The 26468-nt window shown below is 44.5% G+C and overlaps 1 protein-coding gene across 1 annotated transcript in view; it reads right to left on the bottom strand.

Annotated features, from left to right (window-relative positions):
* The window catches only part of LOC144754327 (ER degradation-enhancing alpha-mannosidase-like protein 3), a 229802-nt gene that overhangs the window by 82271 nt on the left and 121063 nt on the right, over positions 1-26468 (bottom strand). Inside the window, exons 11-14 of the mRNA XM_078642005.1 lie at positions 23181-23264; positions 20477-20560; positions 6714-6838; positions 1971-2136 (exon numbers count right to left, since the gene is read on the bottom strand). Of these exons, the coding sequence (XP_078498131.1) occupies positions 1971-2136; positions 6714-6838; positions 20477-20560; positions 23181-23264 (459 nt within the window). The remainder of the gene's footprint in view (positions 1-1970; positions 2137-6713; positions 6839-20476; positions 20561-23180; positions 23265-26468) is intronic.

The raw sequence follows: 26468 nt of genomic DNA, 5'->3' as shown, positions 1-26468 counted from the left end.
CCAACATTTTATACAAGATCTTTGTTGGGTGTGATTTACTGACTTATGAAAATATGAAGTAGCCCATTAAAATGTCTCGATGCAGCTTTACTATTTAAATGGGAACAACACTCTAAGTATATATTTGTAATCTGCAAAGACAGACAGGTAGCATCTACCAGGAATATCACCGATGTTTATTAAGGGGGCTGTCAGAGGGTTGATTTGCCCCTTTAAGATACACCATCAACTTGGTCACAAACCATTTTTAGTACTTAGAATCACACTCTATGGCATCCAGATACTGAAGTGCCAAAAAGTCAACCAACTTCTTCAGTGTGCATCTAATTTCATGTAGTAAGAAAATCAAGGGGGAGAAGCAATAAAAAGTTGGAAACAATGAACCACTACTGAAAGGACATATGTGCTCTTTGTTCTTTGGGCACTCCTACTAGTAAGGAATATCCTAATTTGATGAGGCTTCTTTAGTCACCCATTGTGATTGTTTTTGTCCTAAGCTCAAACAACAGGCGATGTCCCATTGATGCAACTTTTGGATGAACTTTCCAGGTGCACTGTGGGTTTAAACTGATATACTTTTGGAAAAGTAAGGGAATAAGGTGTCATCCTGCCTTTCTAGGTTAAAAACACAGAACAGAACTGTACCAATGCACTGGTAAGGTACGGAAGATAGAACATAACTGACCCAACACAGTTGATCCTGCATTGTGCGAGAAGCACCTCATCAAAATAACAGTTGGTCGAAGGCTAAGTCTGGCACTCTCTCCTCAGCTTCCAGCACAATGAAGAAACACATGAGTGTATCATCTTGCTGTAAACCTTATGCTGTTCTGCTAGCTGAAGTAGTCACTCTAATTTCATGAATAACTCAGCATCTCAAACTTTATATAACAAATCTACAACTTTACTAAAGAATTGAATTCAGTAGCAACTGTGGAGGGGAAATATGCTCTAAATATATTCTTACACCTGCAAAGTGCAGCTGGCGAAAATGGTCAGTTGTGTTTTCTAGGCCTACAGCGAAGAAAATGCTTTGACTTATTTTCTTACCTTAAGAGTCAATAAGGCAGTTTTTTTTAAAGAGGAAAGCTGTAACCTCCAGTGCTGCTAGCAATGTGCACAAATAAAACGGTGAGAGAATACGCACGTTCTGTTACCTGAGGGAGCTCACAGTGTTGTCAATATATTTGCTAAAATAGTCTGTAAATTAGGTTTAATCTAGACAGTCCTAGTATTTACCCGCACACCACCTTGCAAAGCGTCTGGAGGATCAATGCAGCCGACTATTGGGAAGCATGGGATCTAGGGAAATTTTTTTCAGTGCAACAATTTAGGATTTTAAATCTAACATGTTAAGCTAGAATGGAAAGTTTTACTGTTCATCAGCCATTCCTCTCCTCCTCCAAGTGGATTGGGAATGAACACCAGAATAAAACTAACATTGAACAGAACACATGGTGGTGAAAATGCAAACAGAATAAGTAAACATAAAATAAAATCAACTTTCAATAAAACAGAAATTAGTATTGGTATAGCTGGAAAATAAGCAGAAAAAACATTATTGGGGATCAAAATAGATAAACTAGTACAGAGAATTTGGAATTTCACATGAAGCTGTAAGGGTGGAGTGAAACATCTGCTATAAGGTGGGCAGTTCACATACTTTCTGCAACAATTAAAGACACTACATGTGTATCTAATTTAAAGTCTTCTGAGATTACAAATATAATCATCCATGCTGGAGAGGAGAAAGAATCCACCACCAAACTTTGCTAAACCAATTTTATACCTTTCCCTCAAATTCACTACGAATTTCAAACCTCCATATTACTGGATTCCAAATTCAAAATAGAGGCTTCTAAACGTACGAGGTAACTATTACTATATCTGTCTGTAGATAGCGGATATAGATAATGCTGCCTTTGGTGACATATTAAAAAGAAGTCCCACTTATTATAGTGACATTATACCGTTCTGTTCAGGGGGCAGTGTGGACGGGATGTGGATAGAGATAGCGGTAGCAGATGAGCTTCTGTGGTGAAAATGTAGTCATCTATGTTCAGGAGCAGGTCTGAGGCATCTGTGAATAGCAGGTACAGATACTTAAACATCTCAGCCAGGAAGAACGAATCCATCCTAAAGATAAAGAAACAAATGCATGTCCAGATGTATATGCACAGTATTTCAATGCAGGGAGCTAATTTATTAATGCAATTGTGATTTCATAAAGCCTGAAGACAGCTCAAGGGGCTTAAAGCTCTTTAGAATGGAACTTACAAGTGTGTGTAATATAGCAAAAATATGCATGAACTTGCACCCGGCTCTCCACACAAGCAAAAGCTTGTACTTTATTCATAAAGTCATTCTTGAAATTATAATACACAAATATCACACATAATAGGTGGCTAGGTGTTTAAAGAGTTTTCCTTCAATAGTTACAATGTCTGACAAGCCTCAAAAAAATATTGGAGAAGGCATCTCTGAAAAATGTTAGTTGATATTAACATGACATAGTCAAAAGACAATTTTGGATTATATTCATCCTCCAGAAAATGTGCAGATTGTAATAGAATATTTTTTTAATCGTTTTATGATTTTAATATAGTTGTATAGCTATGCCATTTTTTTTTACTGTAAATGTAAAGGGGCTGATTGGCAATGATGAATTTACATATGTAGAGGTTTTACCACGAAAATCTACTTCTGCATCTCTGCATAAATCTACTCTTTCAAAATTTAAGAGTGTAGATTTACAGCTAGGCATAGACTTACATGTCTCCATCCCCTCACGTGAAGTTACTAGTAGAAAAGTTTCACACACTGGGTGAAGGACTCCCTATTGGAAAGATGAGGGAAAATTATTAAAGTTTATTAGTTCTTTGCCTTTATTATTTTCCATGCCAGTGTGGTACAGCTTTAATGGGTATGTGTCTGTATTAGCAAGTCTGTCTCTAATCCCCTATGTAACTTTCCTTAGAACCCTCCCATTTGGAAGGAGATATACCCCATTTTCGCACCGCTCTTCCAGTCCCCCCCACATTTACTACTAAGTAGTAAACCTTACATGTGCGGAGACCTCAGAATAGAAAAGACTGGAGAGGTGAAGACCTCCACCTGTAGATTTGTGAATTGCATTTTGTAATAAATAGTACTACTATAGTACTACAAAATGCTTTGTAAATCTGGCCAAAAGTATTGTTTAAAATAAAATAAAAAAGTGTCATCAAAACGATATCCTTGAACTTCGCTTGAAATAGAAATAATAAAGGGATGTTAGCGAGAACAGGTTCAAATTAGGCGCAGACCACTGGGTAGTGATATTGCAGGTGTACCACACCAGTTAAAGAGAGCAGAGAGAGACCATAAAACATTTGAAGAGCCATTTCTGGAACTATCAAAGGTCGATCATTCTTACAGGTGAGGGTGGAAGAATATTTTAGCAACTCAGAGCAGCAATGTTTATGGCTTCAATCCTTGGTCCTGAAAGTTTGTTATAGGGAGTAAGTAGATTTACGTTTTGGGACATGGTCATTTTGACGAGTAAGGTGAGTTTATCTGCCAGAGAGGTAGGTTCCATATGTTCCTTGGAGAATAAAGCCACCTTAAAGACAGGTCTAGCTTCAGGGTTCATGTGGAGCCGTTTAAGGTTGGAAGGAGAAGTTTTACACAGGTGAATGCAACACATGAAACATAGTTGATTGTGTTTTGAAATAGTTGACTTGAGATAGTGAGAAATGTGGGAAAGTTGTTAGTGTGGTTGCCGTAGTCAAGTTGACAATCTGTAAAATGGCTGTAAAATCAGAAGACTGAAGTCTGCATAAAGACCTAAGATTTGAGCCTGCATAGAAGTACACCTGTGATGGGTGATACATTGGATCTGTCTTTGAGGAAAGATCAGAGACATTACAGAAGCAGGTTTCCACTACCATGCTTAGAATGAATATGTGCAGAATGGAGAAGGCGATTCTACATGTCCTCAAATACGGTTTAAACCCTTCTCTCTGTTCTACATTTGGGCGTATGCTTCACTAAGAGGTAAATGGTATCTGTTTTCCCGCTGAAAGAGGAGGGGTTTGTGCCAGATATAAACATGCAACTGTATTAGCTGTCACTGTTTTTGCCAGTAATGGGTCAGTCTTGCAGTACTAAAAGAAACTGATGCAGCAGGATATAGGTCTCTAAATTGAAGTCATTGTTTCTTCATTTACAAAAGAGGTCTACATAACTTCATAACGTTAAAGATAAATTTTTTCTTTACACAGCTAGCTTCTTTCTTTGTGCAATCTTACATTTTATGTGCTGATTTTGCCCAAATTAGACACCTGGTAATACATTGTATCTCCTGTGGTCCAAACTGGGGAAAAAGCAAGAGGACATGGCATAACTACTGTAGTAGAGTATGGTGCGAGTGAAGTGGTGTTAAGTGGGAGTATGGACAAATATGTGTGAGTGTAATAGTTTTGTGCTTACTGATGTCCAGTATAGACAGCATGGCTGAAATTTCAGTGCTGTAAAAGATCAGAATAGGCGGACTCATAGCAATCACACGGCAGGCACTTTAGAGCCACACTGCAACCACATCATTTTCATTGCACCCATAGCACTCACACATCCTAGAACAGTCTTTCTAAATACCACAATATTTCACATTGTTTCCTATAGTCGGTGCCCCTGGAATTATGCGGCAAGGAAGGGCCAAGTTATGCTGCAAGGTTTAGTAAATTATACTGCAAGAATAGGCAAATTATGCAGCATAATACATCACATTTTGTGATAGTATTACTTCATTACTGTGACATTTTTACACTTGTTAACACTGCCTGGGCATTGGTTGCACCTCAGTAGTATCAGTTTCACATCAAAATACAGCAATAAGCAACAGAAAGGTCAACCTTTGCAAAGGGCCTTGCACTGCGCTGAAACACGTGTTACTGTGGTTTTAGTAACTTTTGAATCGTTGAGCTAGAAACTATTTTATTTTGGTTAAAATCTGCTGATTTGGCAGCAGATGATGGATTATGTGGCAAATGCTGTAAATCTACAATTATGCAAAAATAATCCTGCAGCCACACAATTGCAGAATTCCAGTGCCCTGCCTATCGTCTTATACTGAACTCCAATGCACCTTTAGTGTACCACATTTTGCTCAAATGCATCACGAAGGGCACACTCCCTTCCCCCAACGCATTCACGGACACTCTATTCCAGCCTTATCTGGGGCTCAGAGGAAATGCCTGCACTGTGGTAGCCTGAGCTTAACCATGCAGTAAGAGGGTCCAGAACCAGTAAGTCCCTCTACCTTTTCAGTGCATTAATTCAGCACCATCTAGCTGAGTAACAAACACCTGCTATCAATGTCAAGAAACCACGTTGGCAGCAAACAAGTTATTTCCTTATTAGATGTACATCATGAAATGCGTTCACAATGCCCGTTCATAACAAAGTCCCCCATCACCCCCTTCAGAAAATAGCTATTCTGAAACCGTTGTGTACCAACCCTTAATTATGAGAAAGCACTGTGAAGTGAGCCAAACAAATATTCCACTCATCCTCTCATACTCCCTACGGACCATCCAAACCCCAATCACTGCCACCTCCAGTCTGTAGTTCATGCGTTCCACTCCTTAGGCTCAAAGGCAGTGTTTACTGTCTGTGCCACTGCTTCACACTCTAGGAAGGACACCAGAGGGCAAGCTAAGGGTGGTAAGCAGTAGGAATTGCCCAGAAGGTGATGACTTGTTGTGCCCCAACCCAGACAAAGCCTGCAGCTTGGTGAGGAATGATTCAATGCAGAGGGGTGAAATTATAGCAGAATCACAAGTTACCACATAAAAGGAACCCATTCTGGTACAAATGTTTACACTGAATTGGTGTACAGTGCTTGTTTATATTTAAATCAGTGAGTGGAGTTTCCGTTTAACAGTCTTGAGATACAATCACACCAGGTGTGTTTAAAATGGGGTTGTATTTTAAGATTTTCAGGAAAAGTGCATGAAAAACTGATTTAGGTGAGGTTTATTGGTGCGTACGTGCGAGAACACAGAGAACTTTATATCAGCAGCGCAATGTAAAACCAAACTCCCGATCAGAAAAAAGTGGAAGTCCATCAGCACGTCCACCAATTCAACTCTATAAAGACTTCCCACTCTTGAACCAAATTTACCTTCAAACTACCAAAGCACTGACAAATTAACACTGGCCATACTTAATTGATGACCTTATCAATTCCGTACGCAAATTTGCAGAGTGAAAATACAGTATGATGCAATGAAAATGGTAGTTAGAGCTACACAAATGCTAACCACTAAAAAAAACACCCATAACACAAGGATTGATATTTAAGTTGAGCTGAAGAGGGATGGAGCATGTACACCAGATGCTGTTTAAGGAAGAGAAACATTCCATATCTTGGAATGTTGGGCTCTGGTCTGGGAAGGGTCCAGTGGTAAATCACGAGGGGCAAGGATAATTAATTCTGGAGTGCAAAGTTACCAAGTTGGCTGACCCGTGTTGGGGAGTGGAAGATGAGATGATAACTACAGTTACTAGAAATTCAATGTTTGATGGAGTATTGCCCTTTACTAATGCAAAAGTGGTTTTGATATGTACTGCACCCCAAAAGCAACAACTGTGTACATCATGGAATACAAATAAATAAGGACTTTTCATTTAAAATGTGAAATAACTTGCACGTGTCCTCAAAGAACTTCTACCTGTCCTCATGTCGACCAGTCCTCACATCCTGAACTGCTGCAAAGCCACAGTTCACTCTGGCATGCTGCTCCAAGCTCTCTACAATTGACTTGCCCACCTGGAGGTAGTAAGGGTCTTGTGTAGCCTATGAAACAGAAGCAATGTATCAGTGTCGGAGTAGACAATCCTCTAATTGATGATCAATTACAGGACCTCATTTCAAAAGCATAAATCGGGCCCTGACCTCATACAGTACAGTTTAAAATTGTGGTCATTCCCCTCATAAGAGTGTCCAGAAATAACAAAAGTACCCGTTCCACACATACCCAACATTTGTATGTTAGAAACTAAGAGTAGTGCTCATTACGTGGTACTATTCATCAACCAGCAAGATGCTTCAAATAAAACAAGGCAAATGCCTGCAATGATGTATTTTCACTCTTATATAAAGGATAGCAGGGAAGACCAGAAGTAACTATCCAACTGACATTTGTTTGCCGGTAGGAAAGATGGATTAGTTACTTACCTGTAATCCTAGTTCTCTTCCAGGGGTATCCTCATCAAAGTCATAAGCATTAGAATATTCCCGCCCATGTGCGGGACCCCGGAAACACTATATTATATGTGCCCCACATATATATATACACTCATATATAATATATATACATATATATATATATATATATATATATATATAAAAACATGCAATAGCAGCCAAATAAAGAACAGAGCTGAAATATGCTGCAAAGAATTTCCACCATACATGAGTAATAAGCATTAGAAACCTGAGAAAACAACACAAGGTTTGTTTCAGAAAGTGTTTTAATGCTCAGAAAGCAGTAGAAATTCTCATAACTCACTGGAAGCATAGAAAAGCTCCCAGGCTGCATTGCAAACACACAGTCCAAAAAGACTGAAAAGCTAACCTGTAGCTGCATAGCAATAAACTGACACCATGCCTTTAAGGCACCCATGACCCCTAGTATCCCATCATGCCTCAGGGGTGACAGTTAGGTCAGTTGTTCTTTTCGGAGACTGAAAATAAACCCAGTAACAAATAGGTTAACAATATCTCCTTATTAAAGAATGTCCTTTGCCCGGGGAGGCGGGAGGGTTGCTTATGACTTTGATGAGGATACCCCTGGAAGAGAACTAGGATTACAGGTAAGTAACTAATCCTTCTCTTCCAGGGGATCCTCATCAATAGTCATAAGCATTAGAATAGAATAGCGAGCCTCACCTCATCTCCCTGCGGGCAAAGGAGTAACAATACAGTAACAACCATATGAAGCCTAGTAACTACTAAGCTTGTACAGGCCGTAGGCTACCCAAATAGATTCCTCAGAGAGGCTTGTCCTACTTGAGTATCGGCCCTGGAATCAGACTCGAGACAGTAATGTCTCGTAAAGGTATGAACTGATTTCCAAGTCGCAGCCTTGCAAATCTCAGACATTGGAATGTCGTGCAAGAAGGCTACTGTAGCGGCCTTCCCTCTAGTGGAATGCGCTTTGGGTGACTGCAACAAAGGCTTGCCTGCAAGCTGATAAGCCAATTTAATGCAAGAGACAATCCATCTCGCGATGGACCTCTTGGCCGCTGGAAAACCTGTTCGCATTGAACCATAGTTCACAAACAGTTGATCCGTTTTTCTAATCCCTTTGGTCATTTCCAAATAGAACTTGAGTACTCTCTTAAGATCTAAGGAGTGAAGTGACCGCTCGGCTGGGGTCGTAGGATTTGGAAAAAACGAAGGGAGGGAAATGGACTGATTTATATGAAAATCAGAAATGACTTTAGGCAAGAAAGCTGGATGAGCCCTTAGGACTACCCTATTGTGATGAAAGACAGTATAAGGTTCTTTCGCACAGAGAGCTTGAATCTCGCTGACTCTGCGAGCAGAGGTAATAGCCACCAAAAAGGCCGCCTTCCAAGAGAGATGTTGCAAAGAGGCCTTGTGGATGGGCTCAAAAGGCGGTGACATTAACCTGGATAGAACCAGGTTCAATTCCCATGGAGGAGAAGGACTTCGCACAGGGGGATACACTTTTTTCAACCCCTGGAGGAAGTCCTTAACCACTGGAACCTGAAAGAAAGAAACCTGATCAGGTGATTTTCTGTATGCTACTATGGCTGACAAATGCACCCTAATAGAAGCGTATTTTAAACCAGCAGTCGCTAGCGAAAGGAGGTATGGCAAGATGACGTCCTCCTGTCCTTTAGTCGGATCAAGGAGATGATCCCTACACCATAAGAAAAACCTCTTCCACTTGAACGCATAGGACGCTCTCGTGGAAGGTCTCTTAGCCTCTTTTAAAATGCTCATGCACTCAGGAGGCAAGTTCAAATGTCCGTATTGCAGGACCTCAGGAGCCATGCTGTTAGGTTCAGTGAAGGGAGGTTGGGGTGCATTATCCTCCCGTTCATCTTGCTCAACAGGTCCGGCCTGCAAGGGAGTCGTCTGTGTGGACACACAGACAGATGTAGAAGATCCGGGTACCACCACTGCCGCGGCCAATCCGGAGCTATCAGGATCATTTCCATGTTCGACCTGCAGAGCTTGGAAACCACTCTCGGAATCAGAGCCAGGGGAGGAAACGCGTAAGCGAATGTCCCTGACCAATCCATCAGTAGAGCATTCCCCTGAGTCCCTGGCCGGTGGAACCTGGACGCGAAGGCGTGGCATTTGGAGTTTTCGTCGTCTGCAAACAAATCTATGGTTGGACGACGCCAGCAACGAAAAAGCTCTTCTACTACTTCGTCGTTTAGCACCCAGTCTGGCTGATCTTCGAAGTGCCTGCTGAGTGCGTCTGCTTTTACGTTCAACTCGCCTGGAAGGTGTACTGCCACTACCGTAAGGCCTCGAGAGAGGAGCCAAAACCAGATTGCCTGAGCCTCTCGAGACAGAGGGCGAGACCTTGTGCCTCCTTGTTTGTTCAGATAGAACATGGTGGTCGTATTGTCCGTCTGAACTAGGACTGAGTTGGACTCTATCGCTGGGAAAAAAGCTTTGAGAGCCAGGAATACCGCTCTGAGTTCCAGCATATTGATGTGGTATGTCTGCTCCTGCGCAGACCACTGGCCTTGAATTTGAAGCGGACCCATGTGCGCCCCCCAACCTTGCAGAGAGGCATCCGTCACTATCGACTGGGTTGGAAGAGGCTGGTGAAACCGAACCCCCACCATCAAATTCTTTCTCCGTGTCCACCATTTGATGGCATCTTTCGTCGCTTGGGAAAGCTTGATGCGATCCTCCCAAAGACCTGTCGCCTGGTCCCATTGATCCTCCAGAGCCTGCTGTAGAGGACGCATTCTCAGCCTGGCGTTTGGGATGAGAAAGATGCAGGATGCCATGGAACCCAGCAGGGATGCTACTTGACGGGCTGTTGGAAGCCGAGATTCTAGCAGGATGCCACATTTCTGGTTCATGGAAAAAAGTCTCTCCTCCGAAGGAAACGCTTTTCCCACTTTTGTGTCCAGAACGGAGCCTAGGTAGTGAATTGACTGTGTAGGCTGCTGGACTGATTTCTCCAGATTCACATGGAGGCCGAGCCTGTGCAACTGGAGTAGACACAGATGTAGATCGTGTTTTACCTGCACTGGAGATGGACCTTTTAGGAGCCAGTCGTCCAGGTATGGGTAGATGAAGAGCCCCTTCTTGTGAAGAAAAGCCGCCACCACTGCCATGCATTTGGTGAAGACTCGTGGTGCGGACTTGAGACCGAAGGGTAGCACTGTGTACTGATAGTGTTTGTTCCCTACGACAAACCTCAAGTACTTGCGATGTTGTAGAGCAATAGGGATGTGAAAGTACGCATCTTGCAGGTCCACCGAACACATCCAATCCCCGACTTGAAGATGTGGGCATATTTGGTGAAGTGCCAACATGCGGAACTTTTCTCTGATGATGACCTTGTTTAGAAGTCGTAGATCGAGTTTTGGTCTGAACTTGTCCTCCTGATCTTTTTTGGGGACAAGAAAGTACCTGGAGTAAACTCCCTTTCCTCTTTGAGCGAGAGGAACCTCCTCTATCGCTCTTTTTTGTAGTAAGACTTTTACCTCTCTTCGGAGCAAGCTTAGTTGGTGAGGGTAAGCGCTCTTTGGAGGGATGTTCTTTGGAGGCGCACGGAAACGTAGTTTGTATCCATTGCGCAGTATATTCAGCACCCACTGATCCTTTGTGATGCTGACCCACTCTGCCAGGTGTTGTGAAGCACTTCCTCCCACTGGAGTGGGTAACGGCGCTAGAGGAAGCCACTGCTCAGGCTTTCCCTCCTCTTGTGGTGTTAGAGGATTGTTGATGACCTCCTCTACCTCTGCCAGGTTTACCTCGAAACTGGGGTTTTCCTTGGTTCTTATTTTGGGACCACTGAGGGGTTTGAACCCTCTGTTGACCCCCTCTCCCCCTGTTGGTCTTGAAACGGCGCTTGAATTCTTTCTTCTTCTCCAAGCCCACCGCTTTCACTGTGTCCAGCTCCGTCTTCATTCGGGTCATTTCCTCGTCAGCATGCTCCCCGAAGAGAGCGGAACCCGAAAAGGGGAGATTAAGGATGCGATGCTGAGCATCCGGCTTCAGGCCTGTAAGGCGCAACCATGCCGACCTCCTGGCACAAACCCCATGGGAATAGGAATGCGCCGCAAGGACAGCACCATCCGCAGCCGTGCTTATCATCCGATTCGCCACCAGACATCCTTCAGTCACGGTCCCTTCAAAATCCTGCTGGTCCTCTTTTGGCAGCTTGGCTTTGAACCTTTCCATAGAGTCCCATAAGGATCTGTCGTATCGACCCAGAAGCGCAGCCGCACTAGAAACCTTAAGAGTCGAAGCAGCTGAGTTGCAAACTTTGCGACCCCAGGAGTCTTGAGTCTTGCTGTCCTTGTCTGGTGGGACTGAAGAAGAACCGGCAACTGCGTGTGTCTTCCTCGCTGCTGCCACAGTTACAGAGTCTGCTGGAGGGTCAGATCTTACAAAAACCGGGTCAGAAGAGGCCGGTTTGTATTTCTTCTGAATGCGGGCTGGCACCGCTCTGATAGCCGCCGGAGTTAGGAATACCTCCTTGACAGGATCCATAATCCCCGGGACTAATGGCAGTAGAGGACGGGAGATCGCTTTTTTGTGTAAAGTCTCAAAAATGACTGTCGTTGTAACCTGAGGGACAGACATTTCAATGTTCAGCTTCTGAGCTCCTCTTTGCAAGACATCCAGATACGTGCCAATGTCATCCACTGGGGAGGATCTGGACGTAGGACTGTCCGTCAACGTAGGGGAGTAGTCCCTCTTGGAGGACTTGGCAGAAGAGGTAGATGAAGTAGACGGAGTTTGTCGACGTCTACGGTGAACACTGTGCCTCCTCTCTTTTGATCTCTTCGAACGCTCTTCCCGTCTAGGAGAGCGTGACCTGACTCGATCCTCCGGTTCTTTTCTGGGAGATCGGGGCCTTCTGGGAGATCTGGTTGGTGTTCTCACCGGAGATTTGCGCCTGGGAGGGCTATGCTTGTCCATCTCCTCTACCAGATCCTGAAGAGGAGACCTGTGCTGTGAGCTGGCATAGTCCTGCATACGTTTTGCAGCCCCAGAATCTCTCCAATGGTCCAAAGATCTGTACCATCTAGGTGACAGTCTTACTTTATCCGCCCATGGATCTGTCCGACGCTCAGGAGATTTGCGCACAGGACTTCTGGATTTCGAAGACGCAGTTGAGGAGCCAGAGGACCTTGAAATGGAATGACGGGAAGCTGACTCCGTTACCATAACCACATTCGAACACCTCGACGTCGAGCGATCTTCCCTCGTCGTCGAGTGCTTTCGGGGAGTCGGCGGTTCAAACAATCTTGTTTTTGATTGTCTATGCGAGGATGTATGGTCTCTCGACGTCGAGCGGCGATGAACAGCCGCCGACGGAGATCCCTGTCTCGACGTCGAACGGCGAGTACCGGCCGTCGACGGAGCTCTCTCTCTCGACGTCGAACGACGATGCCCAGTCGTCGACGGAAGTCTCTCCCTCGACGTCGAACGACGATGTCCAGTCGTCGACGGAAGTCTTTCTCTCGACGTCGAACGACGATGTCCTGTCGTCGACGGAGTTCTCTGCCTCGACGTCGAGTGACGATGTCCAGTCGTCGACGGAGGTCTTTCTCTCGACGTCGAACGGTGATGATCAGCCGTCGACGGAGTTTTCTGCCTCGACGTCGAATGTCTGTGCGACGACGGCGGAGGGGTATTGGGCACCCTCGACGCCAAGAGCTGACGAGACACCGACGGAGACTGCCTCCTCGATGCCGATCGACTTTTCCCTGTCGACGGCGGAGGGGTCTTGGTCCTCAACGCCGAATGCCGTTTCTTTGACGACGGCGGAGTCACACTTCTCGACGCCGGTCGTCGTCTGGATGACGTCAGCGGAGGGGTGACCTCCCTCGACGCCGGTCGCCGCCTGGTTGACGACGGCGGAGGGGTCTTGGATCTCGACGCCGACCGTCGCCCGGTTGACGGCGGCGGAGTTCCCTTCCTCGACGTCGGACGTCGCCCGGTTGACGCCGGCGGAGGGGATTTCGACGATGGAACTGGATCCTTCGACGTCGTCGATGTACCTGGTCTTCTCTTCGACGGCGAGGATCTGGACGTAGGACTGTCCGTCAACATAGGGGAGTAGTCCCTCTTGGAGGACTTGGCAGAAGAGGTAGATGAAGTAGACGGAGTTCGTCGACGTCTACGGTGAACACTGTGCCTCCTCTCTTTTGATCTCTTCGAACGCTCTTCCCGTCTAGGAGAGCGTGACCTGACTCGATCCTCCGGTTCTTTTCTGGGAGATCGGGGCCTTCTGGGAGATCTGGTTGGTGTTCTCACCGGAGATTTGCGCCTGGGAGGGCTATGCTTGTCCATCTCCTCTACCAGATCCTGAAGAGGAGACCTGTGCTGTGAGCTGGCATAGTCCTGCATACGTTTTGCAGCCCCAGAATCTCTCCAATGGTCCAAAGATCTGTACCATCTAGGTGACAGTCTTACTTTATCCGCCCATGGATCTGTCCGACGCTCAGGAGATTTGCGCACAGGACTTCTGGATTTCGAAGACGCAGTTGAGGAGCCAGAGGACCTTGAAATGGAATGACGGGAAGCTGACTCCGTTACCATAACCACATTCGAACACCTCGACGTCGAGCGATCTTCCCTCGTCATCGAGTGCTTTCGGGGAGTCGGCAGTTCAAACAATCTTGTTTTTGATTGTCTATGCGAGGATGTATGGTCTCTCGACGTCGAGCGGCGATGAACAGCCGCCGACGGAGATCCCTGTCTCGACGTCGAACGGCGAGTACCGGCCATCGACGGAGCTCTCTCTCTCGACGTCGAACGACGATGCCCAGTCGTCGACGGAAGTCTCTCCCTCGACGTCGAACGACGATGTCCAGTCGTCGACGGAAGTCTTTCTCTCGACGTCGAACGACGATGTCCTGTCGTCGACGGAGTTCTCTGCCTCGACGTCGAGTGACGATGTCCAGTCGTCGACGGAGGTCTTTCTCTCGACGTCGAACGGTGATGATCAGCCGTCGACGGAGTTTTCTGCCTCGACGTCGAATGTCTGTGCGACGACGGCGGAGGGGTATTGGGCACCCTCGACGCCAAGAGCTGACGAGACACCGACGGAGACTGCCTCCTCGACGCCGATCGACTTTTCCCTGTCGACGGCGGAGGGGTCTTGGTCCTCAACGCCGAATGCCGTTTCTTTGACGACGGCGGAGTCACACTTCTCGACGCCGGTCGTCGTCTGGATGACGTCAGCGGAGGGGTGACCTCCCTCGACGCCGGTCGCCGCCTGGTTGACGACGGCGGAGGGGTCTTGGATCTCGACGCCGACCGTCGCCCGGTTGACGGCGGCGGAGTTCCCTTCCTCGACGTCGGACGTCGCCCGGTTGACGCCGGCGGAGGGGATTTCGACGATGGAACTGGATCCTTCGACGTCGTCGATGTACCTGGTCTTCTCTTCGACGGCGAGCCCGCCGTCGACGGTAGTTTAGACAATGAATGATCCACCGGTGGTACTTTTCTCAGCGCCGAGCCCGACGCTGAAGGTGAAGGGTGTGAAGACTTCTTTCTGGAAGATGTATGAGTCTTCTTGGAGCCCTTCTTCACCGGAGATCTTCCTCTTGATGACCTATGAGCTAGCCCATAAATGCGAATCCTCTCCCTGTCCTTTAGAGTTCTTCCTGACAGGTGTTCACAATGAGGACAGGTGCCTGGATCATGATCTTCAGGCAGACACAGGATACAGACGTCGTGGTTGTCTGATTTGGCCTTCTTGTTGCCACAAGAAGGACATTTGTCAAAGAGTGAAGGCATTCTCAAGAGAAAATGTTCACCAAACTGACTGAAAAAGACAGTATCTTACTTGACTAGATGTTAAATGTCGAGTAAGAACAAAAAAATTGTAAAATTGAAGGGTTTTTCTGTCAAAAAACAGAAAAATAGTGGAGCTGTGTAACCAGGGTCCTTCTCTGAAGGAGCCGGAAAGAACAACTGGCCTAACTGTCACCCCTGAGGCATGATGGGATACTAGGGGTCATGGGTGCCTTAAAGGCACGGTGTCAGTTTATTGCTATGCAGCTACAGGTTAGCTTTTCAGTCTTTTTAGACTGTGTGTTTGCAATGCAGCCTGGGAGCTTTTCTATGCTTCCAGTGAGTTATGAGAATTTCTACTGCTTTCTGAGCATTAAAACACTTTCTGAAACAAACCTTGTGTTGTTTTCTCAGGTTTCTAATGCTTATTACTCATGTATGGTGGAAATTCTTTGCAGCATATTTCAGCTCTGTTCTTTATTTGGCTGCTATTGCATGTTTTTATATATATATATATATATATATCTATATATATATATATGTATATATATTATATATGAGTGTATATATATATGTGGGGCACATATAATATAGTGTTTCCGGGGTCCCGCACATGGGCGGGAATATTCCAATGCTTATGACTTTGATGAGGATCCCCTGGAAGAGAACTGTTCAAATCTAAAATTAAATTTGCAATAGATAACTGCAGATGTCTCATAGAATATTGGAGTCTGGATCCGGATAATTTTGTGGTAGTGGTCTGCAGTGCCCCTCTAGGTGGTGTTGTGCAGCTCCACACTGGCTCCATTTTGCCCCAGAAGTCGGAGCAGAGCTGTGCACTGATGTCAGTTACTTTCTTTCTGCACCTTCTGACGCAGATGCACAAGTTACTTACCTTCGGTAACGATCTATCTGTAAGAAACATTAGTTAGTGATAAATTCCTTACCGTAGATTTATCCCCAGGCGTCAGACTGGATCCGGAAAGTTTTCGTCAGCAGTACCCCTGCGCGTCGGAAGTGGCATCGTGCGGCTCCGCGTCCGTCGTTGGCGTCGTGGCTGCCGAGATGACGTCGCGGCAGCTACTTAGACACCGCCTGTGCGGGTCGACGTCAGTTCTGTACATGACTTTCCATGCCAGGAACTCAGAGCCATGCAAGATACTGACCACTGGTGCATAGACACTATGGCCCTAAAAGGGATGACCTTAACCCTAGAAATCAGTTCGCAGAACGGGGAGAATGGGTGGGACGGTAAGGAATCTATCACTAACTAATGTTTCTTACAGATATACTGTTACCGAAGGTAAGTAACTTGTGCATCTGAAAGAAACACCTTAGTGATAGATTCCTTACCTTAGAATAGATACACCAGCAATACCAACCCCGGTCGTGGGTGTGCGAACCAAGATCACACCTGAAAGTCCGGCAGAACAGAACGGCCAAAGAAGCCGTCTCTCCGTTCTTGGCTGTCCAGGCAATAATGCTTAGTAAAAGTGTGCAACGAGACCCTCGTAGCTGCCTGACAGATGTCTTGTATGGGGACATCACGTCCCAATGCCGTAGTGGCAGCCGTCGCCCTGATGTAATGGGCGCGCAACCCCACCGGAGGCTCCTTTTTGGCCAGAAAATAACAGGCTTTAATACACAAGACGACCCATCTGGAGATAGTCCGCTTGGGTACAGCCCAGGCCTTTCTTGGCGTCTATGTAGCCAAAAAAGAGCTGGTCATCCACCGGAACTGTTGTGTGCGTTGAGAACGCACGTTTTGGGTCCACTGGTCGATGACTGGTGCCGATTCCTATGTCGGACCCCGAGATCGGTTCAAGCGCAACTGATATTGTGCTATGAAATTATTAAAACGCAACCATTTGTCTTGCATCCTGACTCTAAACATGTGCCTCAAATGTGTCACAGCTATCTGTGGAGCCTTTACAATCTTTATGATTCAGGCTCTGATCATGTCACACATGTGCGCACCCCAAGATGATGATGGTGGTAGCGAGGGGCGTAGGTTGTTCAGCCCTCATTACAATGATGTCTTATATGTTGATTTACAGAATGCCAGTGGGCTTGATATCTTCCCTTAGAAACAACCCAACTTGCACATGGGCCACCAAAGGAAGAAAGTGTCTCCTTTGCAGTGATGTTTCGGAGAGCAACCAAAGTAATCGAATTACAGCTGTCCTCCACTGAGACAAAGACAAATGTTATGAAAAAAATTCTGTAGCCCTTACTCCCACTTAATGACGCAGTCACAAATACTTGCAGGGCTACCTGGTATTCTTGCCCGCCTGTTAACCGACAGGTAGCCTCCTAGCTGGCAGGTGCCGGACAACCAGTACTCTGGGTTTTCTCATCAAGCACCCTACATTAGAGAGTCACTTTGTACAGGCTTCGACCAGTAAGGTGGAACATAATTATTTCTAACAAATCCTCAGGAGAGAGAATCCAATAGGATTGATGCCTTTGGCAAACATGTTTTCTTCTGTAATACCAGGCACTGCCATCTATAAACTCAGTATATCTATTGGGCAGATACATGCGCTTTGGGACATGGCCGGCGACATCTTGTTATGTTATGTTATGTTATTGAGATTTTTATAGCGCAACAGCTGCCCCAGCAAAGGGGCGTCCCGGCGCTTTAGCTGGCAACAGAAAACACCAAAACACAACAAGCAAGCTATCAGACCCAGTGGATCTTAGGACCTCTTTGGCTCGGATGATCCATGATAGGAAAGACGTGGCCCAGGAGGTTATCCTCAAAAGTTTGGATACCAAAGAATGCTTTGGCAGGGCAGTCTGCATCAGTATTCACCTTTGTAGACATGCCTTGATGAGGTCCTCTGGATACTCTGGTGAGTTACAGGCATGGCTCATGGATATGCCCTCTGATGGGTCTTCCCTCTTCTAAGAGATGTGGGATTCCACTTTGAAATGCTTTAAGACCTACAGTACGTTCTTAGGGACTATTGACCACTGCAAAACATTTACCAGACCAGTTCTGGAAATGTAGGGGCTAATCTAGAGCGCTCATGTTTACATGAGGACAGCTTGACTGTTGGAGATTGAGCAGACAGCCCAGACCTTTAGGGAACACAGATGAGCAACCGGCAGATAGTGTACAGTCCAGAGGAGGCACCACTCTTTCCCTGCTAGGTTTAGTTGACCCTCAGTTGCATATGCTTAACCAGCACTTCCTCCCAGGGTTGGCGAGCCATCTAGACCAACAGAAGGGTCTTGCAAATTGTTCAAAAAGGCTATACCATACCTTTTCTCTCCTCCCAACCTAATATCCCTCCCATGCTAGAACGAATTTCAGACGAGCATCTACCTATCCTGTTACGGATGCTGTTGCTCTCCAAGAGTGCCATAAGAGAGAGTACCAGATTCAGAATAAAAGCGGGATGTTATTCCTGCTACTTCCTCATCCAAAAAGAGGACCGAGCCTCTGGATAATTTGGACCTCCGACCCCCCAGAGCGTCTTCCTGCAAAAGGACACATTCAAAATGCTCACATTGGCTGTAATCATTTCTGCTCAGAACATAGAAGACTGGATGGTGCACTTGGACTTGCAGGACATGTACTTTCATATGATCATCCTGCAGTTTCAACGGCGTTCCCTACAGTTCAGGAGCATTTTTAGAGTGTCATGCTCCCCTTTGCAAAAGCACACAAGATGATGGACGGAATGTTGCACATTGGCAAAACATTCACCCCCAGTCACAGATCTGGGTTTAATCCATCGTTATTTTGCTCACCACGCCACCCCAGTTCAGACATGGCCATATGCAATTCAGTCTTGACCCTGTACCTCATGGGAACAGTCCAGCCCGAACTGCCATGCCATGTCTTCCCTGGACCGGAATCAAGCATCCTGGGCCGGTATCTGGCTATCAGCCGTCATCAGCCAGGATAGCTAGACTCCAGTGGCATAGTGAGCACAGGACCCACGTCTGGGCATACCCTTCCCAAATAGGGCGAACAGCAAAACACACAAGATGATGGACGGAATGTTGCGTCCACTTTGGCCTCACCAGTGCCCCTCCGGAGATCATGAAAGCGAGGTGGTGGTTGCTGCCCATCTTCAGAGGTGTGCAGTTCTTGTATTCAGGTAACTTGATAACTGGCTGCTGAAGGCGGGCTCACCGCAGTCAGTTGTGCACCACCTCTGGACGACATCAGAACTGCTAACATCACTGGGGTTAAGGAAAAACAAGCCAAACTCCCACCTGAGTCGATCACAGCGGTTTCTATTCAGTGTAAAAAAAAAAGGAGAGGCCCCAGTGGTTGGACCTCAGAAGGCTTTTACATAGATTGTACCAAGGACCATCGAGTGGAAAATCAACTTTTTGTGGGGCTCTGCAGAGAAAAGAAAGGGAAAGCTGTGCAGAAGCCTGGTTGAGGTGGATAGTCTTATGCATCATCTATTAAGCACTTTGAGACCCATTGTTTGGACTGTCTGAATGCCCATTCCACCAGGGTAAAGCCTGTTACAACTGTGTTAGCGAGAGGGATTCCTGTCCTGGATATCTGCCAGGCTGCGATGTGGGCATTGGTGCATACATCCACAAAGCACTACTGTCTTGAAAGCCAGGTCTGGCAGAAAGGGCAATTCAGATGCTCGGTTTTGCAAGGCTTTTTGGTTTGAGTCTACTCCACAGACCCTCCAACTTGTGGAGGTACTGCTTAGGTATCTATTCTAAGGTGAGGTATCTGAGATAGAATATTAGAAACCCTTTTCAGAGAATCCAAACAATCAAAAACGCATTTGGTAATAAACAACAAAAATACAATTTAGTCTAAAATATTAGAGAAAAAGTGAAATTTAAAAATTTATATTTAGTTAATACAAAAAACTAACATTTTTAAAAGGAAGAAATGTGGATACTAGAGCAAGTCTCCGTTAGGAAACAGTTTTAATATTACAATGAAACAAAGAGGTAAGGAGACATAGTTGGAAAGAGTCGGTGAAGGGTTAAAAGGAAAAATGAAAGTACAGAAGTAGACCTTACCAATAGCAGTGTTAAAATGGAGGAGCATGGGAGATGGGTAGGCAGGAAGGGAGTACAACATGGACATTAAGAACTGGGGGTTTAAAAAGGCAAGACACAGGACACTTGCTAATCATCACTTAGAAGAATCAACTGAGGCAGTAATCGCTAGGTGCAACAGCGAGTACAACAGTGGGTCCTTCAGACAAAAACCCTTCCATTTATACCCTGAAGTTACAAAAACATTACCTATGCTACTATAAGTGATGCAACTAAGGTGGTTTTACCTTAGGGGAGTGGCTCTCCAATTCTTTAGTAAGGAAAATAAAAGGCTGATAGTTGCCTATTTTACATTGAATATTTTGCATCAGTGGTCTCTAACCTTTCTGGTGAAGATTGAAATTTTTATGATCGGTACTTATCAAAGGGGTTAAATTTCTATGCAGTAGAAACTTAACAACTGACCTTGTACAAGAAGTAAGTGCTCTCTGCAAACTCTGGTCGAAGGGGATGCTGAGCCCAGTGGACTGTAAAGTCTGTGGTAAAAGCCTTGTAGAAAAAAAAGTAGAGCAAAAAAAACACAGCACCAAGTTATTAGACCATTGTGTAGACAACAATTCTCAAATGTATCCGATAGAAAAACACTTAAAAGATCTGAGCAAAGTCTATACTGTAAATCGAAAACAAAGCGCACCTAGGGACCGCTCAGTGAAGCCTATCAAGCATATCTTTTATTAATCACAACTTTGTGCACAAGTTGACCATCGGATATCAATAATATGATGGTCAAAATATAAAAGCAGCAAACAAACCTGCCAATTACCATTCAAGATGCTTCCCTTCTATCTGTCAAAACGTTCCACTCATACCTTCATTAGGCTCAACATTTGCTCACTGATGAGCATCATGTATTCCTCAAAATGGTTTGCCTTTAAAATGTTTATCTGGACCCCCATCATGTCAGACTTAGAAGTGCAACTGCTGGTAGTAATGTGTGTAAGGACAGTATTCTGGTAATTTATTTCTGCAATGTATATAGTGTGCGCAATGACCTAGAAAGGTACATTGCCAAAACTCCTTTTCTCACCAATGAGAATTTCCCATGAGTGAGAACCATTTGTGTTTAAACAATTTGTCCACCTAGATCCACTAACGAATAGCATATTGCTTTTGTGCCACAAACTGTGCCCCAATGTAGAAAAGGACTGTGCTCAAAGAGTACACTTGGTTATACGAGCTTTCCTTTTCAAATGTTTCAGAAACCAAGTACTAAGTTATTCCTTAATGTAATGCTTAGCACTGATGTGTGTGTGATTTCCGGAATTACAACCTAATGTTACATTTATAGGTTCACAGTCCTTAATGCTGAGGGTTCGCAAGTACTTCAGCCGATGTCTCAGATCTCCAATATTGCATGCGAAGCATTCTCTAGTACTAAGATCTCATGGTATGTGCGAAAACTTAAATGCTTGAAACCTAAGCTGTTAAGAAGCCAGCACTACAGATTTTTTTATATGGGAAAAAGTTTCAGCGTATAACACACAGTGATCTTCAGTCCTATTGCTTCATGTGATAGCTATATTTGATGATTGCACAATATTTGATAGAGAATGCAATCCAGTACAGCAACCTGATTTGTGCTAGAGTTCCTAAAATTCTCCATGGCAGTGCTCAATAACACAGTTGGATATTAGGTGTGAGGATACTCCAGAGCACATTAGAAATCCAACTAAGACATGTTCCTGTTAGATGTGAGAGCCTTCCTTCTATCAAAGTGATCCCCAATTAAACCTGGAACTAAATTATACAAATACTTTTATCCTCAAACACATAGTCCCAATCTCATAAACATTCCACTGACCACCACACATCTTCAACCTACCAAGCTTCATCCCATGCTCATCAATGCACCCTCTGCAGTACTCCGGCCTCCAGACATTGCAGACCTCAACATCTATCGCAACCTTGATGCTTTCTTTGTCATAAACATGGTTCCCGCCCACATCCTCATAAAATAGATTACCTTCTTCCCATTAGCTACAGCATCCAGTATGAAGAAAGAGGCCCACAGGTGCACTATTGGCCCACAACAAAGTCAACCACCTTACACCTTAAATACTGGCCTTCTGAGCAGATTTGTAGAAATCCTCACCACCTTATTCATACAACTCACCCAGATCCCCATTCCTGGCAACCTCAACCTCGCAGATAACTTAAGCATGAAAATAACACAAGAGGCACCCCCAGACCTCATCGACACACTAAATGGGATATGCATGTAACCCAATCACCACCCTACAAAGGCTAACATTTGGACCTTGTTTTCTGGATATCATTCAATTCAAGCCTCCCATTACCTAGACTGGGCCCTACCACCTTACCACCCCTCAGTGTCCAACCAACACATCAAGTCTAATCAAAAAGAGAACAAACCTTAAGATCCTTCAAAGACTTCCCCAAAGACAACCAAAAGGTCAAAGTCAGCTCTTTCCCTGCCAACTCTGCGTCTGACGTCAACAGCGCTCCTAAATGGCTTCAACAGATTTGTGTAAAACCATATGAACACCTACCCTACAACTAAAGCACAAAAGTGCAATTCAAAGCCTTCAGCAGCCTGGTATTCCGAAGAGCACATTGACATAAAACACTCAAACCACATATAGGTAAGAAAATGGAAGAAAACCCAGAATGCCTGATGACTACAAGCTCACAATGTCTTTGTTGCAGAATCCTCTACAGCACCATAGCCTCATAATGTGCACAACAGTTCTTCAATCTTTTGTGATGTAGCCACTCGAGTGCCACAAAGTGTAACAGCCACCCAGTATCCCATGCGAAGTGGTCTAGAGTACCATTTCCTTTTGTTATATTTGAGAGATCCACAACCACCCATGTATGGTCTTCTCATGTACTACTGCCTAATCTGTGTAAGACCCTCAACTTGCATGCTTTTTTTTCCTCTCACTCCTTACACTCCTCAATATTCACTTGACTATTGTCTTACTTTAAATAGACTGGCAACCAGGATGAACAATTAACATATGGAAAAGCTGCAGGCTTACATGTGAGGAAGCATAGACCAGAAATTCAGAATGACAGGAGGTGCAAGAGCAAGGTAAACAAAAAGAGGGTGGAAACGTACAGAGGCAGGCTGACATAAGAATAGTACCTCTGGAAGGAACTTATGTTGCCTTGTCACTTGATACAGCATTTCATGTGTCTCGATAGCTGGTTTTAGATCTCCTCTCAGTACCTGAAATGGAAATATAGGCATTCTTTACAGAGTACAACATTCCCTTTCAATTAAATGAACACATTCCATTTGAACAACATATTTGTGTGTTTTGAATTCTCAGTCACTGGCTAGTGCATCCCACCACCAGCTTCACAAGAAGTTTATGAAGACAGAGTGAATCTATATTACAATATTTGTTGTCTCTTGCTACTGAAATTGTTTATTCCACTGATAACGTATAACTCCTGCTTCAATTCGGAACCTTTGCTGTACTTCGTAGAAGGATTAGTCTTGATTCAGGAAACTTTAGCTAAAATAACATTGGATACCTAACAAATGTCCATGTTGTGCCTTTGTGATTTCAATTCTATAGAGATCAACAGGAGTTTGAACACAATGAAAGGCATTGCATCCATTATCCAACCCATCAAGTTGCAATAAATATTTATCCATCACAGGAAAAATAAATGGATGATGGTAGACAATAAGGGTTAAGCTTGGGATGGTGATGTATACATCTTTAACACATCTTGAGCCCTGAATTCCATAAACGTTTGCCTTTGAGCAAGTGCTCCAGAGTGCAAAATTGCACTATGGGACCATTTCAACTACCAGTTAGCCCTTGGATTATGCATGAAGATGGAAGTAAATTCAGAATCAATATATATGCAGGTGTGTGGGTATGCCTTGTGCAGAGCTGGAGTCCTCTGTTGTTCGCCATGAAGAGGGCATGGTACAGTAAGAGATATAGAATGTGGTGTAGGGCAACCCTGAAAGCTGTCAAGCTAAAAGGAAAAGAGTGGTTTGTTTGCCTGTCCAGGTCTCCTTGTACAATGGGACCCATTTTAGGGGCGACCAAGAGGGCATTTGTGAACTTGTGCTGCACTGGCCTATCTATAGGTTTTATAGGAAATCAGTACAGCAGGTGGCACTGGGAGCAGCAGGGGCACCTATGCTTTGGGTGGGTTATGATAAATGAGCAACTATGTAAGGTATAGACAAGTATGAGTGTGGTATGTTACTTATTAGCTAATTTGTAATCCTACAGGAAGCTTCTATTAAATGAGTTGCAAATTGCTAATGGAGGACGTGTGCTATAGGCGAGTTACTGTAACGGGAATTAACAGCCGATTTCCCTAATCTATATCGAAGTATAGATTATAAGGAAAGTGATTTTGGAGAGCCTCACTACCTGGGCGAATGAGAAGGGAATCCTCTCTGCCTTGCAATACGGGTTAAGACCCAGGCAAACTTAAATCCGCACTTCTTAATATCCAAATACATCAGGGTGAAAGGGGGTTCTGTCCACTTTGCCTGTATGGACCTCAGCTCAGCCTTCAACTGTGTTAACTGGGATAAGCTCTGGACTTAGCTGGGTTCCTTAGGGGTGGACCAGGCACTTGCTTCTTTTATGAGAGACCCAAATAGTGGCCTAACAGGGGTGGTTAGATATGGATCTGACAGGGAATACGCCCGACCCTTTGAACTTAAAAAAGGCGTCCGTCAGGGCTGCATTTTGGTCCCTTTTATATTTATCATGAACATAAATCGGCTAGAGGAGGTGCTCATTGATATTGGTTGTGATGTCCCAAAAGTTGGTGGAAGAGCTAGTCCAGTACTTTTATACACAGACGATGCGGTTTTAAATGCTCGTACAGTTAGGAGCCTCCAATGACTTTTAGATACATTTATTGATTTTATGAATAGTTTGAACTCAACAAATTTTAAGAAAACACATTTTATGGTGGTAGGCCTAAGAACACAAAATCTTATAATCTCTCAGCACAGGGTCAAGTTTTCACCAGAGTGGAAAATGGTTCCTATCTGGGTCTGTTACTCAATTCGGGTCTCAGCTGGAAACCTCTCCTCACAAAAAAATGGAGGGATTTTACAAAGGGTCATCTCGGGGCTGTACAATTTTTCCAGACACATTGGGCTTGAGCCCCCCCAAATGTCTATTAGATATATAGAAAGCTAAATACGTTGCAATGGACACCTTAGGCGGTGTAATCTGGGTGTATGCTAATATTGACCATGTCGAGGTGATAGAAAATAAGTTTTTGAGAAACCTACTGGCTGTTGGTCAAGGAACTCCCACTGAAATTATTCACTGTGCTTGTCCTTTATTGTAGATTTTATTTGTGTTTGTCCATTTATACTGTGGTGTTCTGTACAGTATACGGAGGATTTACATTGTAATAGGTTCATACTCCAGGACTGTTTGCTTTTAGATAATGTAGACGAAATCCCATGGCTACAATACATTAAAGAATAATTTTATGAATTAGGGTGACCAGGTCCATTTACCAACCCCAGGGACATAGTGAAAGGTTATCTTGTGTGGTTCAAACAGGTTTTCTCCCAAAGAGTGGCTGCTGAACAGGAGAATTCTGCCTTAACAAAGCAAACCAAGCGCAAGTATGTCTGGGTCATATTAATCAATGGGATGAAGCCTTACTTCCTTCCTAATGTGCCCAAAATGCTATGTCGCCATCTGACATTTTTTAAGATGGATATTTATCACTAGCTTTTGTTACCGAAGGGGGTATAGTATAAACCATCTAATATGTCTGTTTGCGACTGCGATAACATCTCAATTTGTGACACTATGCATGTATTATTGGTTTGCCACAAATGTATTAATCTTCAACATAATTATATCAGCCCTCTTCAATTTCTGCACACTGCAGACAAATTAGACCTGCATATCTCTTCTTACAGTTGATAGCACCACCTAAATTGTGCTTTTTTAGATCACGTTTTCTTTCTGGTGTATGATTTGTAAACTATTAAGTATAGGAATGTTCAGGAACTAATTCTCCGAGGAAAAAATCCCCAAAGTAGCCAACAAACTGGCCCCTGCAACCACCACGGTAGCCAACAAACTGGCCCGTGCCCAGCCCCCGACTCCCCCCACCAAAGAGCCAGCTGGTGGGAAGTTGCTCCCTGCACAAAACAGAACATTATTAAAAAAGGGCCAAATTATGCATTTTGCTGCAGGAACTTGTCAATGTATTACAGGCAGTTGCGAATGGGAGCACGCACCATGTTTCGCTAATTTAATGTCTCCTACAGTACAAGCTTTAGTTATTTTTAATAGGCTATTAATATTCCCATAAATTAACTTTGTGGCCGATAGAAACACACATTATTAATATTCCCATCAATTAACTTTGTGGTTGATAGAAACACAGAAATTGGGTACCCTGGAGTTTGTTCACA

Source organism: Lissotriton helveticus, chromosome 5_1, assembly GCF_964261635.1.
Source record: "Lissotriton helveticus chromosome 5_1, aLisHel1.1, whole genome shotgun sequence".
Lineage (NCBI taxonomy): Eukaryota > Metazoa > Chordata > Amphibia > Caudata > Salamandridae > Lissotriton > Lissotriton helveticus.
Note: the sequence above shows the minus strand (reverse complement) of the source record. Positions and strands in the feature narration are given on the sequence as shown.